This window comes from Heptranchias perlo, chromosome 5 (genome assembly GCF_035084215.1).
Source record: "Heptranchias perlo isolate sHepPer1 chromosome 5, sHepPer1.hap1, whole genome shotgun sequence".
Taxonomy (NCBI): domain Eukaryota; kingdom Metazoa; phylum Chordata; class Chondrichthyes; order Hexanchiformes; family Hexanchidae; genus Heptranchias; species Heptranchias perlo.
In genome coordinates, this window is record NC_090329.1 from 27,361,649 (window position 1) to 27,374,483 (window position 12,835).

At 42.4% G+C, this 12,835-nt stretch overlaps 1 protein-coding gene across 13 annotated transcripts in view; it reads right to left on the reverse strand.

Moving 5' to 3' along the window:
* Nucleotides 1-12,835, reverse strand: part of LOC137321665 (regulating synaptic membrane exocytosis protein 1-like) — a 984,914-nt gene that overhangs the window by 152,749 nt on the left and 819,330 nt on the right. For all 13 annotated transcript variants that reach the window (XM_067984176.1, XM_067984183.1, XM_067984175.1 and 10 more), the window contains one exon: nt 1,718-1,959. In XM_067984176.1, the coding sequence (XP_067840277.1) occupies nt 1,718-1,959 (242 nt within the window). The remainder of the gene's footprint in view (nt 1-1,717; nt 1,960-12,835) is intronic.

The following is a 12,835-nucleotide window of genomic DNA, read 5'->3' on the forward strand; positions in this document are numbered from 1 at the left end:
AGCAAGGAAGTTATGCTAAACCTTTATAAAACACTGATTAGTCCGCAGATGGAGTAGTGTGTTCAATTCTTGGCACCGCACTTTAGGAAGGATGTCAAGGCCTTAGAGAGGGTGCAGAAGAGATTTCCTAGAATGGTATCAGGGATGAGGGACTTCAGTCATACAGTGAGACTGGAGAAGCTGGGACTGTTCTCCTTAGAGCAGAGAAGGCTAAGAGGAGATTGGATAGAGGTGTTCAAAATCATGAATGGTTTTGATAGAGTAAATACGGAGAAACTGTTTCCAGTGGCAAAATGGTCGGTAACCAGAGGACACAGATTTAAGGCGATCGGCAAAAAAGCCAGAAGCTACATGAGGAAAAAATTTTTACGCCATGAGTTGTTGTGACATGGAATGCGTTGGAAGGGTGGTGGAAGCAGATTCAATAATAACTTTCAAAAGGGAATTGGATAAATACTTGAAGGGGAAAAATTTGCAGGACTACGGGGAAAGAGCAGGGAGTGTTCTAATTGGATAGATCGACCAAAGAGCCGGCACAGGCACAATGGGCCGAATGGCCTCCTTCTGCGCTGTATCATTCTATGATTCTATAACTCATAACTATTGTTTCTCTCCCCGGCAACATCCTGGTAAATCTGCACTGTACGCTCTCTACAGGTTTAATTTGTTTCTATAATGGGACGCCCATAACTACACATGGTACTCTAACGGTGACCTGACCAATGTTCAGTATAAATTCATCATTAATTCTTTACTTTTGTACTTTGTGTCCTATATATAAAACCATAACATTCTAATGGCCTTTTTGTGGCTTTATTTACCTGCACTCATGCTTTCAGGGAATTATACTCTAGAAATTCGTTGGCACAGCTCCTGATTTTCAGGTACTAAACGGGCGCCTAAGCTTCCAATAAAGTGGGCATGAAGTATGTGCTCATTACGAGTCGGAGGTGCGCTGCCTGCCATATTCCATTTGCCATAGGCAAAAAATGGGCATCCAGGGCCTGCACCCGAAACAGGAGTTAGGCCCTTTGCAAATGCAAATAAGGGGCTTAAAACCCATTTGAGGCCCCCTGTGCAAAATTGGGCTGCCCTAAAAGGGCAGGAAAACCAGCTCTACATGCAGATTCACCAGCTGCCAGGCATGCTCTTCCCAGCTCCAGATTATAACCACGGGACGGTACCGGCCACTGATTGCCCCCCTCCCGATCGATCTCCCCATCCCAATCACCTCACGGCCCTATGTCCTGATCAACCCCCCTCCTAGTCACCTTCTTAACCACTTTATCGACCTGTCCTGTTACATTCAGGGATCGGTGGAAATGTACTCAAAAGTCCCTCTGTTCCTCTACACCTCTCAGTATCCTCCCATTTATCCTGCCCTGAAGATGTGATCTGACCACGTTTTTACTTTATTTCCATTGCAAAATATATCCGGTACATGGGACAGAACAGTTCAGGCACTTAAAAGTAACTCTGCTCTGCACATAAATCACTTGGAACTTACCTTCTGTGTCACTTAGTCAGCTCATTATTCTTACTGGGGCCTTACTCAACATTACACACAAGCTCGACTAAAAGCAGACATAGCTATTGCCATCAAAAAAGTGAATTATCGTGATTAAAATCTTAATTTGCAATTCCACTGTTTACAGCTGTTTTTTCCAGCTGGTAGAATGGGTAATGGAGAGACCTGACCACAAAAATGAACACTCACCAGTCTGGCTGAGCTGAGATGTGCTTCTGCTCCTTCTTGTCAATCCGACAATGGCCACCATTTTGGCACCCAGACTCGATCTTCGTTTCTTGCCCCCTGTTCCTACGGTTCCCACAGCAGTATCCGACTGACTGCCATCATTATTTTCCAGATTATACATCTCCTCATTTACACTTGTGCTCTTCATAATATTTCTCCCTGACGTCCCCATTTGTCTGCTTTGCATTTTAGAGGTAAATGCGCTTTTTTTCCACAACCAATTCATCATGGGAGAAAAAGAAAAGGGAAGAAAACAGATTGAAAAATAAGTTGGTACACTTTGCCTTAAATTATAATTCCACTGAATGAAGAAAAACAATTAAGCTTTTATACTGTAAATTTCTGTGGCCGTGACTCTGAATGGATTAGATTTGCCTAGATCCAACGGGCGCTAAATTGCGTTGTGTGGTGCACGTTGTTTTGGCGCTACACAGCCTCTCCAACATTCAAGATGGCATCTTGGCCGCACACACGTTTCCAGCGTGGCGTGCGCCGGAAGCCATCTTGGAGTTAGCGCAGGCAACGAATGCTAGAATCATGTAAATTAGGGAGAAAATGGATACAATCAGTGTGCAATGCTGATTTGAAGTGATAGACACCATTTTGGCACTTAACACTCAACTCAACGCACAGTCTTAACCCCGACCATCTGAACGTGTCTTAGAGTGGGAGGACCCCGCCAGCGCTATTTAAAGGGACCATGCAGGATTTACAGGTTGCCGAGACATTTGTAACTGTTTTTGGAGGTCTCCTAGACTTCAATACTAGGACGTGGGGACATAGCCTAACATTTAAAGCCAGGACGTGCAGGAGTGAAGTTAGAAAATGTTTCTACACGCAAAGGGTGGGAGACATTTGGAACGCTCTTCTGCAAACGGCAGTTGATGCTAGCTCACTTGCGAATGTTAAATCTGAGATTGATAGATTTCTGTGAACCAAGGGTATTAAAGGATATGGGGCTAAGGCGGATATATGGAGTGAGGTCACAGGTCCACCATGATCTCATTGAATGGCGGAACAGGCTCGAGGGGCTAAATGCCACAACCACTTGCTGCCTCCTGATATGCGCCACCTTCTCCTACAAGAAAGTGGGATGTGTGTCTGGGTGATGTGCCTGTCATGGTTGAATAGCTGCCAGTGTGTGTGGCCTGTGAGTTGTGGGTGGGCGGCTTGAAACAGTGGTAATGTGTAAGGGTGAGAAGAAGCATCTGATTGGAAGAGTTGAGTACTGAGGGAAAGAGTTTGTTGGTATGTGGGTGATGAGGGGTGTTGTGCATGGAACAGCTAGTGGTGCAGTTGGTAGGAGACGCCACTTGACAGATAACCTCACTCACCTTGACCACTCATGTCAAAGCATTGAACTTATAGAATCGTAGAAAATTTACAGCATAGAAGGAAGCCATTCAGCCCATTGTGTCCGTGCTGGCTGCACTGCACTGCATCCATGTTCATGATGTTGTGCGCCTGACATTGACTTCGTCCCCCGCTGCCTCCCACTGCCTTTTGGGTATATGCCTGGAGGGCCTCTTGCACCCCCTTCCCCCCCACACCACCTGCGGATGTCCCTCCTTCTGCCCACGTCTTGCACCAAGGTCTCTAGTGCATCAGCAGAAAACCTTGGTGCATGCACTCTCGCCGGCCTCATATCGGCAGATTGGTGAGGTCTGGAGTGCAGATTGGAGGATGTGGGATTTAGTAGTGCGTAACCTTCATCCAATGTTTTAACATAACTCATCAGTTTGTAAACATAGGGACGGGAGCTACATCTGTGTTTTGCATGTGCGATGTCTGATCTCCATTCAGACTCCGTGCAGACAGTGGACTGTTATTTTCAGCAAATAACAGGTACCAGCTACCAGCTACCTTTAAGAGATTTTTAAGAGACAGCCTGCCTTTAAGAGATTGGGGCTCCCCTGCTGGTGGAAAGTGCGAATTGCATTGAATCCTCGGTTCAGCGCTGATTCGGAATGCTGCTTGCAGGCAAGTCCTCAGGCCTGATGAAAGTCTCGTCTTGCCTGCGCAGGGGCCATTGGGTGCGGGGTAACAGTGGATCACGCTACCCCCGCCCAATAATAGGCCCTATCCAATTTTTTTCCCCCAACACCTCTTATTAGCATTGAGATTACATAGAATGTATAGCATAGAAACAGGCCATTCGGCCCAACAGGTCTGTGCTGGTGTTTATGCTCCATATGAGCTTCTTCCCTCCCTACTTCATCTAACTCTATCAGCATATCCTTCTATTCCTTTCTCCCTCATGTGTTTATCTAGCTTCTCCTTAAATGCATCTATGCCTCACCTACTCCTTCTGGTAGCTAGTTCCAGATTCTGACCATTCTCTGGGTAAAGACGTTTATTCTGAATTTCTTAATGGATTTATTAGTGACTATCTTATATTATTGATGAAGGCCTCCAGTTCTGGACACCCCAGCAAGTGGCAACATCTTCTCTACGTCTACCCTATCAAACCCTTTCATTATCTTGAAGACCTCTATCAGATCACCTCTCAGCCTTCTCTTTTCCAGAGAAAAGAGCCCCAGCCTGATCAGCCTTTCCTGGTAAGTATATCCTCTCAGTTCTGGTATCATCCTAATAAAACTTTTTTGCACCTTCTCCAGTGCCTCTATATCCTTTTTTAATATGGAGACCAGAACTGCTCACAACTGTACTCCAAATGTGGTTTAACCAAGGTTCTATACAGGTTAAACATAATTTCTCTGCTTTTCAATTCTATCTCCCTGGAAATGAACCCCAGTGCTTGGTTTGCTTTTTTGTGGCCTTATTAATCTGCGTCGCTACTTTTAGTGATTTGTTATCTGTAACCCCCGACCCTCTGCTCCTCTACCCCATTTAGACAAGCAGTATGTGGCCTCCTTATTCTTCCTACCAAAATTCACCACCTCACACTTATCTATATTGAAATTCATTTGCCAATTACATGCCTATTCTACAAGTTTATTAATGTCTTCCTGTATTTTGTCGCAGTTCTCCTCGGTATTAACTATACCTCCCAATTTGGTATCGTCCGCAAGTTTTGAAATTGTACATCCAATTCCGTGTCCAAATCGTTTATGTAAATGGTGAACAACAGTTTTCCCAGCACCGATCCTTGTGAAACACCACTTCCCAACTTTTTGCCAGTCTGAGTAACTACCTTTAACCCCATCTCTCTGTTTTCTGTATTGTAGCCAGCTTGCTGTCCATTCTGCTACTTGTCCCTTAACTCCACATGCTCTGAACTAAGTCATGAGTCTACAATGCGGTACCTTATCAAAGGCCTTTTGAAAATCCAAATATATTACATCTATTGCATTACCTTTGTCTACTCTTTCTGTTACTTCTTCAAAGAATTCAATAAGTTTGGGCAAGCAACTTCCCTTTTGAAATCTGTGCTGACTATTCTTTATTATACTTCCAGTTTCTAGATGTTTTTCTATTATATCTATGAATAAGGATTCCACTATCTTTCTCACCACCGATGTTGAGCTAATTGGTCTATAGTTCCCTGGACAGGTTCGATCTCCCTTTTTAAATATAGGAAACACATTAGCTGTCCACCAGTCCTCTGGCACTATTTCATTTTCCAATGATTTTTTATATATATGTAATTGTGTCTCTGCTATCTCTTCCCTAACTTCTTTTAATATGCATGGGTGCAAACCATCCAGACCAGGGGTCTTATCTTCTCTAAGTTTGATTAGTTTATCTCCCCCCTTTCTATCTTAAATGTCTTTACATTTTTTGATCTCTTCTTCTAATGTCATGCCCACCATGTCAGTCTCCCTGGTAAATACTGAGGGAAAGTAATTATTTAATATTTCTGCCATTTTGCTGTCATTATCTGTGAGTTTATCATGTGTATCCCTTAGTGGCCCTATCACTATCCTGATTATTCTTTTGTTATTTATGTGTCTGTAGAATATTTTACAATTTATTTTTATATTCCTTGATGATTTAATTCCATAGTTTCTCTTTCCCTTCCTAATTGTTCTTTTATTTCTTTCCTAACCTCTTCGTATTCCCTTTTGTCATCCTCTCCTTTGTTGTCTCTGTACTTAGTATATGCCTTTTCCTTTAGTTTCAATTTTGCCCGTATCTCTTTATTCATCCATGGTGTGTCATTACTGGCTAGTTTGTTCTTGCTTTTTAGTGGGATATATTTCTCCTGGACTCTATTGATCATTGTTTTAAATGTTTCCCACTGCTGTTCTATTTCTTTGTTTATTAGTAATTTTTTCCAGTTTATTTTCCCAGTTCCATTCTCATCTCCTGAAAATCAGCTTTTTTCCAATTTATTACTTTGGTCTTTGTTTTACTTATGTTCTTCCCAATCTTTATCTGAAATCTTATTATCTTATGATTGTTATTGCCTAGATGTTCCCTACTCTTACTTCTCTGATCTGTTCTGGCTCATTTCCCATTATTAGATCCAGCAGTGATTCCTCACTTTTTGGGCTTTTTACATACTGGGTAAGAAAGGAGTCCTGCACACATTGTAAAAACTCCATTTTCTGTACCCTTTTGCTTACCTCTTCTTGCCAGTTTATTTGGGGATAGTTAAAATCTCCCATGATTATTATTCTACGCTCTTTACTTATTTCATATATTTGCTCACATATTTATTCTTCCAGCTCCTTTCCACTATTAGGTGGTCTGTAGTATGCCCCTATTAGTGTGATCGATCCCATCTTTTATTTTATTTCAATCCATATGGATTCTGCTTCTATCCTTCAGTTAATTATGTTCCTTTTTTCTATTGCCATTATGTTATCTCTAATTAGTACAGCTACCCCACCCCCTCTTTCTTCTTCCTCCCCCTATCCTTTCTGATTATGTTATAACCTGCAATATTTAGTTGCCAGTCCTGTTATTTATGTAGTCATGTTTCAGTTATTCCTACTACATCTGGTTCCAAGATAAGGATTACTGCTTCCAGTTCCCATGATTTATTTTGGACACTGTGTACATTGCTGAACAGGCAGTTTAATTCACCTTTAATAGTTATTCCTTTTACTTTATTTTTAACAGCTCTCATACTTGTTTTGTACTTGTTCCTTGACCATTTATGTTATCTTTATTCCTTATCCTGGTCTGACCTTTACACTCATCTCTTGTTTATTTTAGCTTCCCCTCCCCCACCCCCCTCCCCACCACCCCACCCCCCATCCCCCTCCCCCCATCTTGATGCAATGGAAAGTTTTAACTGAAACTCGGTGAGCTTTCATCAGTCTTGATATGCAATTTATAGACGGGTAGCTAAAATGGAAGGCACATTTTAAGATGCACTCCAAATGACCCAGTGGGAAGGGGTACTGCCCAGTACAGTACTGAACTACACAGCTAAGGAAAGTCCCAGGTAACATTCCAAGTCTGTGGCAAGTTATTTGGTCTTAACTGGGTGGCAGTGTCGCTTGGATTAGGGAGGGGAAACCTGTGTCAGGATTCCTACTCCAGATCACTATTAATGACCCCAACAGGAGTCTTGGACGGTGGGTGGGGATTGGGCTTGGTTGTGATGTTCCTCATGTTGAATACTCTGCCAACACTCATTGCCAAGGCATGAAGACTGGCACCAGAGGGCATATGGTGCCCATGGAACCATACCTCAGAATAAAGCATCTCCCTCAGGAGAGGAAAAGTAGAAAATTAAAAATAAACACACATTTTATAGGTAGCACATTCAGACAAAAGACTCATCAGCACCCTGAATGCACTGTTGCCAAATGGGATTCTTCTTTTATTCCATGGTTTCAATTGCTGCTGTGACTGTACAGAATCTTGGCGATGAGGAAAGCGGAGTGCAATTGGCAAGTGTTGAGTAATAATTTGCCCAAATAGATTGTTTTAATTTTTCTACTCGAGTGATTTTTTGCTTTTCTGGATATCAATAATAGAGATTATTCTTCACACACTAAAGTGCATTGAAACCAGTATTAAGGACCACTTGGCTGGAAAGTTCATTTGCCAGACCACTGTCCTCATGACATCTAACAGAAAGACAACTGCAAGTAGTTTGATTTAATACTAATCTGTCTCATTATTTACACAGTATGCCTGAATATATAATAAAAAAAGTGAGGGATTAAGCTTATTCCAACCTGTGACAGAAACTATAGAGTCCAATTGGAGATGAGATGAGTGATTTAATTTCTTAAATTGACATAATGGAAAAGCTTACAACATTTAATCGTAAAAGTCAGCCCTTTCCAGACGGGGTAATGGGCAGAGAATAAGATATGTAATGGAGTTGGTGTAACTCTCGTACCTTCTTGCATTCTCTGAGACTACCATAACCAACTGGTTGTTTATTACTCGTCCCTGTGTATTCCTAGTGTATCTTTTACATATTGAGGACTACAGAGCAATAATAGGGTTTTAAAATATATCAGCTCTTTGTTGAGCTGGCATAATTTCATTTATTAGAAAATGGCAGACTGTGGGCTTCCAATCAAAGTTACTGTCCAGTTACAGATTGACAAAAAGCTGAGACCAAAACACCAGTGGTGAATCGAAACAGAATGTCTCCTCCAATGGCATGCAGGAAACTTCTAGAGCACTTCAATGTAGTATTGCTTTTTGTTCCACTATTTTCTATACTAATATAAATGTATAAATTATTTTGCCTATCACATATTAAAACACATTTAAAAAAGGAGTTGCTCACAATAAACGTGGAGATAATGGCCTAGAATTTGCTGGAGCGGGGCATCTTTTGTTGGACTTTTTCCCTCACCCTTCAGCTCGAAAGGTTTTTTGCACCGCAAATTGCTGGAAGTGCGAGGGCAACGAGGCATCTGGGACCTTGGTGAACGGTGAGTCTATCTCCTTAACCAATGAGAATTCAGGATTGAGAAAGAAGCAGAGGAATGAAGGAGAAGGAAATAGGGTGAATCAGTGTCAAATTAGATATAGAAAGAGAAATAAAGAGAGGGAAAGAAAGATTGGATTAAGAGAGAGAGAAAAAAAAGAGACAGAAAGGAGAAGTAAGGAAATACCCTCGGAACAATTTACCACCTGTAGGATTGAAACTCCAGAAACTAATTGTTCCCTTTCTGAGTCTCCGAGGTTGAGTGGCTTTGCAGGAACATAAATCTCATCATTAAAAAGGTTCTTACATCGTTAAGTACCAGCCTCAACTTTCTGCGGCGAGTTTAATTTATTTTAACAGCGTAAATGCAGCAATCTCTTGAAACTCATGGAGAGGTTGAGGGCAAGCTCCCATTTTTGCCAGGCTAACGGTGGAGTGGCGCAAATTGTTCAGCAGTTTGTGGCGATTCGCAACTCACGGGGTATCTCTCCCTCACCACGAATCGCTGAGTTACTTACACACTAATAAGAGTGTGTACATTTAACTCGCCATTAATTTCCCAGCAAATTCTGAGCCATTAATCATAACATTCACCTATCATGAGAAGCTCACTTGAGAAATCTTGTGTCAATCAAATAAAAAATAATTTTGTCCAGCATTAGTATCATATTCATCAAAGTTTTCATAACATTACCAATAATATCACTCATACAAAGTCTCCTTGATAATTTGCATTCTCTCTGAAATTACCACAGCCTTTATTTGATGTTTGAGGTAGTGAGACTGTCATACTAGGTTCAGCAAAATCTTTGGCAAGCTCCGCCCTTTTTTCATAAAACATTTTCTTTTTAAAAAAAATCATAAGTCAGCAACAGTAACGGTTGTCAACGGATTTGATGTTAAAAAAAAAAATCTTTGAGAAAGCTTTACCTGACGGTGCTTTAGGGTGACAAGAATTTGTATATTGAGAGGCTGACTGTGAGCCTTTCATGAATTGAGACAGTGAGGGGTAGAAATTGGACCTCATTGCACCTGTTCTAAAATGGGTAAAATGGGTGCAACCAGGCCCAATTTTGGGGACCACGTCCTGCACCCCAAGATGGCTGAAAAGCACCTGATCCAAAATCGGATCTGGCCATTTTTCAGGCGTCCAGGGCGGCTGCCTTAAAATAGGCATTAGGCTCCTTGCATATGCCAATGAGGGGCCTAACCACTCTGGGAAATTAGGCTGCCGAGTGGAGCAGGCGCAGGCCTTCAGGTTTTCTAGATGTGGATGCGGCCTAGCCAGCGGCTGCCACCGAAATTCATTCGGCCAGTTTGGTGCAGGGAGCGATCCCTGTGCCTGAAGAGAAAGACCCAAGAATCATGAGAAATTGGTCCTCTGGCCTCGCCTAAATAATCATGGCAAGATGCCGGTGCCTCCATAGGCAGTTCGCTCGTCAGAGAAATCATATTTTGGGCGGCCTGCCTCGCCTGCAGTGTCCTACCGGTAAGTCCCGGGGGGGGGGGGAGGACAGTGGGTGGAGTGTCGCATAGAATCATAGAAATTTACGGCACAGAAGGAGGCCATTCGGCCCATCATGTCTGTGCCGGCCGAAAAAGAGCTACCCAGCCTAATCCCAATTTCCAGCTCTTGGTCTGTAGCGCTGTAGGTTATGGCACTTCAGCTGCACATCCAAGTACCTTTTAAATGCAATGAGGGTTTCTGCCTCTACCGCCCTTTCAGGCAGTGAGTTCCAGACTCCCACCACCCTCTGGGTGAAAACATTTTTCCTCAGTTCCCCTCTAATCCTTCTACCAATTACTTAAAATCTTTCCCCCCTGGTTATTGACCCCTCTGCTAAGGGAAATAGGTCCTTCCTATCCACTCTATCTAGGCCCCTCATAATTTTATACACCTCAATTAAATCTCTCCTCAACCTCCTCTGTTCCAAAGAAAACAACCCCAGCCTATCCAATCTTATCTCATAGTTAAAATTCTCCAGTCCTGGCAACATCCTCGTAAATCTCCTCTGTACCCTCTCTAGTGCAATGTCCTGTAATGTGGTGACCGGAACTGTATGCAGTACTCTAGCTGTGGTCTAACTGGTGTTTTATACAGTTCAAGCATAATCTCCCTGCTCTTATATTCTATACCTCAGCTAAGTATTTTATCTGCCTTCTTAACCACCTTGTCTACCTGTCCTGCTACCTTCAGGAATCTGTGGACATGCAATCAAAGGTCCTTCTGCTCCTCTACACCTCTCAGTATCCTCCCATTTATTGTGTATTCCCTTGCCTTGTTTCCCCTCCCCAAATGCATTACCTCACACTTCTCCAGATTGAATTCCATTTGCCACTTTTCTGCCCACCTGACCAGTCCATTGATATCTTCCTGCAGTCTACAGCTTTCCTCCTCACTATCAACCACACGGCCAATTTTAGTATCATCTGCAAACTTCTCAATCATGCCCCCTACATTTAAGTCTAAATCATTGATATATACCACTAAAAGCAAGGGACCTAGTACTGAACCCTGTGGAACCCCACTGGAAACAGCCTTCCAATCACAGAAACACCCGTTGACCATTACCGTTTGCTTCCTGCCACTGAGCCAATTTTGGATCCAACTTGCCATTTTCCCTTGGATCCCATGGACTTTTACTCTTCTGACTGGTCTGCCATGTGAGACCTTGTCAAAAGCCTTGCTAAAATCCATGTAGACTACATCAAACGTGCTACCCTCATCGACCCTCCTCGTTACCTCCTCAAAAAATTCAATCAAGTTAGTCAGACACGACCTTCCCTTAATAAATCCATGCTGACTGTCCTTGATTAATCTGTGCCTTTCTAAATGACGATTAATATTGTCCCTCAGAATTGTTTTCAATAATTTTCCCACCACCGAAGTTAGGCTATTTGGCCTGTAATTGCTTGGTATATCCCTTTCTCCCTTTTTAAACAATGGTACAACTTTAGCAGTCCTCCAGTTCTCCTGTCTGGTAAATCTCAATCAAATACCTGGAGGAAATGGAGGAGTCAGGTTTTAAAAAAGACACAGAAATAAAAGTAATACTAGATAATAATAAAGAGAGGCACACAGTGCTTATCAAATCTGGAAAAGGGGAAGTTCTTACGCAGAAAGAACAGAGACTTCAGAGATAGAATCATAGAAAAGTTACAGCATGGAAGGAGGCCATTCAGCCCATCGAGTCCGTGCCGGCCCTCTGCAGGATTAATCCAGCTGGTCCCACTCCCCCACCCTATCCCTGTAGCCCTCCAATTTTTTTCCTTTCAAGTACTTATCTAGTTCCCTTTTGAAGGCCATGATTGAATCTGCTTTCACCGCTCCCTCGGGCAGTGCATTCCAGATCCTAACCACTCGCTGTAGAAAACATCAGAGTAGATTGTTAAATAAAGCATAAGTTACAAGCAATTATATCAGGACATCAAAGAATGTTGGGTGCACCTACTTTGCCTTGTGTTGAATGTAGGAAAAGAAACTAGGTTGCAAAACAAAGACAATCACCAGGGATACAGCATAATTGTTAATGCAAGCCAAGAAATAAATAATGATTCACACTAATGGTTGATAAAGTTTGGCAGAAAGATTAACTAAACAGCTGTCAGAGAACAACTACTTCAGTCTCACCAAATAAAGACCATTTATTGGCAAATATAGAAACTGGAGAATAACAGTTCTAGGAGTATAGGGAAAGGTGAGAGCTGCATACATATGTGAAAGAAGCGAAAAAGAAAACGCTACCGATCGTAGTCAGATTGTGTCGTGTTGTGACTTACCTAGATGGTGTTGAATCTCATCCTGTCAATGCATCTGAAACTGAATTCAGCAGTTATCCCATCTCTCCTCAAGTTTAAAGAGACGCAAATCCAAGCACTTAGTACCAAAAATCTCAAACACATCACCAGCTTCATAGGAGGGATAAAGGGAAAGACAGACAATCCCTCTCACCCCTGGCTTCCAACCATCCCAAACGTTATCTTTCTCTATTTCACTGACACTGATGTAGCAATTATTGCTCTAAGCTTTCCCCTCCTGTTCCTCTGAAGCTCTAATGAGCTGCATTACATACTTTTCCTCTGCTCTCGAGCCTCATTGTGTTGATATTAAGATGCATTGGGGAGAAATTCAACTTGTGCCAGTTTCTGGCACGGTATGTGTGGCGTGATTGGAAGCATGTCCGATGATGTGGGCATTGGGCCTCATTTGAACGAAACAGACAAGCTGCGGACGCCAATTAAAAGTTCCATAAACTGGGAATTAATGAAAA